Below are 4,924 nucleotides of genomic sequence, written 5' to 3' on the forward strand. Positions count from 1 at the left end.
AGTAATGCATTTTGTGAGATTATTTTGAAAGACCTCTCCTTTTTAAAGCCTAGGCCAGGGGAACCTAGTATCTGAAGAAATGTTTTGCCTATTTCCTCTTCACATCCTACCTCCCTTCCTTAAATCATCTGGCACTTGAAAGTAGATATAATTTTCAAAATAATATGTATTACTCTTGATCCCACCTACTTATGGGAAAGATGTTCACCTTTTCAGGCAGCCTGAGTCAAAAAACATGTTCTATGTTTATGTGTGTCAGACTGCATATGAGAGTTAACTGCAGCATTTGTGTCCTAGATACTGTTTGACTTTGTATCTTGGGGTGGCAGAGCTGGATGGGATCCTTGAGCTTTTACTTGTACAGATCCTGTATTTCCCAGAGGACTTCTAGCATTCAGGGACCTGATGTTTAACAAGAAGGAAAGTGGTCAACGATGGGAGATAAGAATGGTTGTGTTTCAAAATTACCTGATGAGGCATGCAGATGCATTCCTGGATGTTCCTCCCTCCCAATCACCTCCTGGCTGCAGAAGTCTTACATTAGATACAACTGCTTTGCTGACCTTTGCCATCTATATGTGTGAAGGGAGGGAAGAAAGGAATGAAAAGTATTGTACAACACTGTAAAAATCGTATGTTTTTGCAAAAAAATAAAGCCTCACTTCAAGATAGGAACGTGGAACTGCTGCAAAACCTGTCTTTGGGGCCTCCTCTGTCCCCAGTCCACCTCCCATGAAATTCTAGTGTCATTGTGATACCCTTGTCTGAAGTCACTGGAGTTATTTAATGACTATGGTCATAAAATGACCATATACTGATAGAGATTTATGAAAAGCAAAAGTTCTACTGAAAAGAAAGTGATGTTTTAGGAATAATGGGCCTGGCCTTCTTCTCCTCCCTCCCATTTTAGTTTTTATTCCCTCCCCCACCGCCCCAGCAGTTTTGCATGAAGGCAGTATGAACAAAGCAAAGGTGTGTTTTTTTTCAGTGAGTGTTAATTCTGGAGCATTGTTCAGGGACCCATTTCTTGGATGTTGAAGGTGACAAAATATACTTGAAGGTGTGACTGACTCTAAGCTGGGGAAACTACAATAGGCTCTCTTGGCCTGGGGGTAGGGATAAGAAAACAGAGAACAGCCCCTTTCTGACCTAGTTGAGCCCCTTCCTGTGTCTGTCAATCATAATGATTCATATTTCCCTATCACTTCCACAAAATGGAAAGCAGTGAATATAATTTGGAGTTTGACTGCCTTACAGCTCTGAGTAGCCTCTTAGGAAGCTTCTCTTAGAGTCCATGGCTGTTGAACACCCTGGCATGAATGAAACACACTGTTCTCTCATTATAGACTCATCCCTTCTCATCTTTCACAGGGATGTGCTCCAAATAGGGCAGGATGGGGCTGAGGGTTGTTGGGGAGGGGGCAGATGTGGAAGGAAATCATGTGGTCATTGTAAACCAGCATGGGCACTTGGAAAACTACGATATGCATTGCTATTGATGGTAACTCAGGGCTATTATGTTATGAAAAGAGACCAATTTGACATTCTATTTGAGTGACATTCCCTTAGTAATTTGCATGCATATCCTACTTATCTCATTTGGCACTCAAAACCAATATATTGCTTATATGAAACTTTATTGAAAATACTTTATTGAAAACGTACTCTACAAGAACAACAGGCACTGACTTTGTTCAGTTATTCAATTCATTTAACATGTATTTGAAGAATTACTCAATATTGTACTATGCACGATTTATATCTGGCAGAAAAAAAAACACTTCAGAAAAATGGTCATAAAGACCATGCTTCAGAAAATGGGACCTGCGAAATAACCATTTATGATAGGGGCCCATGCCATACCCACAGGGGCTAGAGCAAAGGGAGGCACAGGTGACAGGGGTGGCATAGGTATCATGGGTGGCCGGGGTGGCAGAGGTGGCCCAGGGTGCAGGGGTGGCCCAGCAGGCATAAGGCCCCGAGACACCAGAGGAACACATCTCCATGCTGGGTCCAGAACAGGGATTGCATGATAAGGCCCATCAAAGAAGACCCCCACAGGAGGGCCCAAGGCAACAGGGGCCAGATTTCTGAGCATCATTGCCCTCTGCTGTCTTCTCCATTTGGCCCTTCTGTTTTGAAACCAAACCTTCAATCAGAGGGGAAAAAGGGGTTGGTTTAGTACACTGAACAGTTAATTTCATAATAGAAAACACACAACATACAATGCTGCCACTGAACTTGTAAACTGTTGTGGAAGAAGCCATTTTCTTATTGCTAAAATATCTTGGGAAAGTAAACTGCATACCTCCCCTCAGCTAACCCCATGGCTAGTCAAGACTTGGGCACATTGATTTGTCTCTCTTCCAATTTCTAGTATTCTTTTATGTTTTTCCCCTAGGTCTTGGACAAAGATCGACCTGATAAATTACACTGGTCCCTGACATTAATGCCCGTGCCTGGCAACAGGGTAAAGAGACATTCGACTGGGGTGCCTGGGTGGCTTAGTCGGTTAAGCGTCCGACTTTCGCTTAGGTCATGATCTCGTGGTTCGTGGGTTCGAGCCCTGCGTCGGGCTCTGTGCTGACTGCCAGCTCGGAGCCTGGAGCCTGTTTCAGAGTCTGTGACTCCCTCTTTCTCTGACCCTCCCCTGCTCACGCTGTCTCTCTCTCTCTCTCTCCTAGAAATAAATAAAAATATTAAAAAAAAAAAAGAGACATTCGACTGTCAGCTGTCTGGCTGATTTACCCCCTCCTCACCAGGGGTAGTGTCACCCTGGTTATGGGGGAAGCTGAGCATGGTATAAAGGTGGACCTGATTAAAATCATATGGACAAGAATGACCCCCTTTTTCAAAAAAGCCCATCTGCAGCCTGAAATATCTATTCTTTTAGGAGNNGCACAGTACATTTTTAGACAGAAAAATTTCCAGTAGTCATATTTAAGGGATCATTCTCTTAAATCTCCTAAGAATTAAACAGGTGGTATGCCAAAGGATGCCTGATCATTGGGGCTTAAGGACTGTTGGGAAAGGACAGTTGCTGAAGCCCCAGGCGCTGCCTTGGTAGTTTAGCCTTCAGTGTTAAAGAAAGTTCAGCCTGACTGAATCCAAATTGGCTAAACTCAAAATCATTTTCCCCAGATAAGAGATTGGGCACTCCATTGTCACTACTGTCAATTTTTCAGGCCCCCATCTGCCTTACCCTCCAGACCTTCCTGGGCTCAGGAGAAGGTCAGGTCATTCAGCTCTAGTTATAGTTTTAAGAAACCTGGACAGAAGCTGCTGTTACCCAGAGGGGTGGGGCACATTTGTCCCTGCCAGCTCCAGTCCTTAAGTAGGAGACTCCAATCCCATCACTCATTCCTAAGGCAGAAAGGTTCAATTATGCATTTTAGGAAAATGTTCAACAGCAATGTGGAGGTAGGGGTCATAAAAGAGGCTCCTCCCTGAGTGTTTGCCAAATATTAACCAACAGACAAAAAAAGCTGTCAATTAGACTTTACTGTTCTTCTTGTTATATTAGTTAATAGGATTTTTACTGTATTTAATCTTTTTGGAAGTTCCCAAACTGCAATATTTTAATTGAAACAAAGGGCCTTTTCTGTCTGTAGTCATGTTTTCTCTTTCCCATCTTAGGATTTGGGGTCCTTTTGCTGCATGAATATATAGTCTGAAGAAGGCTAGTATAGTAGAGTTCATTATGGAAGGATTCGAATATATCAGTGGTCAAATCTCCCTAAATATAACCCAAATCTGGCAAGTTTTGGTATGGGCCAATATTAGATCCATATTCCAAATACTGGTTTCATAAAAGAGGTCTACTATATTTGTAAAAGGTGGGGATGGGGAAGCATCTATTAAGTTTTTTGGGTGAAATTCATGATGCAGAGTTTGAAAATATATGAGAACATAGTCATTTTCCTTTTTTGCGTTTTCTGGTTGTTTTCCCCTTCAGAAATCCAAAGACAAGGCAACGTAAATCCAGGAAGGGGGAAAAGCTACTTGTTTTTTCTTTTTTTCTTGTTTTTCTTTTCCTCTGAGATTACCTTGAGAGGGCAAATACTTCTTTGATGTAACTATGATTTTCTATGACCTCAAACAGTCACCATTTGATCCTGTGACCAAGAAATTATTATGATTTCTTGAAAAGTATTTTAAATTAACACACATAAATATCTTATCTGAAGTGAGAGCACAGTGAAAATCAAATTCCAGAAAGCCCACCTTTTCAAAACAACGTCACCAAAAAGGAAAGAAAAATTCTTAAATGTTAAAAGTCCCTCAAGAGAATATTCATTTACACATTTGGTAGTTTCATAAAGTTGAATTTGTGAGGCATCTGCGAAGCATATATTTGAATGTATACAACATTTCTCTAAACTTTCACCCCTTCTTAGGTCAGTGGAACTTTATTAAAAATTGCTGTCTTTTCTGGTTCCATTCTTTAGGACAATTTTCCAAAGTTTGCAAATCTTTCCCCATTACTAACATAATCCCAGTATTTTAGCAATGTTTTTGGGCTGATATCAAAGTCTTCCAAAATATTAAAATTTACCGCTTTCATTCTCCATGCTGCTTTGCAAAAACACTTAAAAATGGCAGGAGGACCAGGGACTTGGAATTTTAAGCTTCCCTCCCACTCCAGTTTCAGTTTAACTAAATATGCTACTCATACACTGTGTTTTGTGTGTGAATTACTCCTTCACCCCAATGTCTGAATACTTATAAATTCACTCATTTAGCCATGAGCTTATGCCTGGTTTTAAATATTTCAAATAATTTAGTACTGTTGAGCCTTCTTATAACCTAGCTCTTTAGTGCATTCATTTGTATACTTCCCAGGTAGGATTAAGCCCCAACATGATTATACATAGAAATATTCCTTTAGGGAAGATTAACATCATTCTTAAAAAATACCAGTGTA

General features: G+C 40.7%; 1 protein-coding gene across 3 annotated transcripts in view; it reads right to left on the reverse strand.

The window, feature by feature from the left end:
* Nucleotides 1-4,924, reverse strand: part of ESX1 (ESX homeobox 1) — a 40,044-nt gene that overhangs the window by 32,741 nt on the left and 2,379 nt on the right. For 2 of the 3 annotated variants that reach the window (XM_077781113.1, XM_077781118.1), the window contains exon 4: nt 469-572. In XM_077781113.1, the coding sequence (XP_077637239.1) occupies nt 469-572 (104 nt within the window). Of the gene's footprint in view, nt 1-468; nt 573-1,673; nt 2,150-4,924 lie in introns of those variants that run through there. The other variant, XM_077781109.1, reaches the window with a different exon arrangement.

This window comes from Crocuta crocuta, unplaced genomic scaffold, assembly GCF_008692635.1.
Source record: "Crocuta crocuta isolate KB4526 unplaced genomic scaffold, BGI_CrCroc_1.0 scaffold1089, whole genome shotgun sequence".
NCBI classification, from domain to species: Eukaryota; Metazoa; Chordata; class Mammalia; order Carnivora; family Hyaenidae; genus Crocuta; species Crocuta crocuta.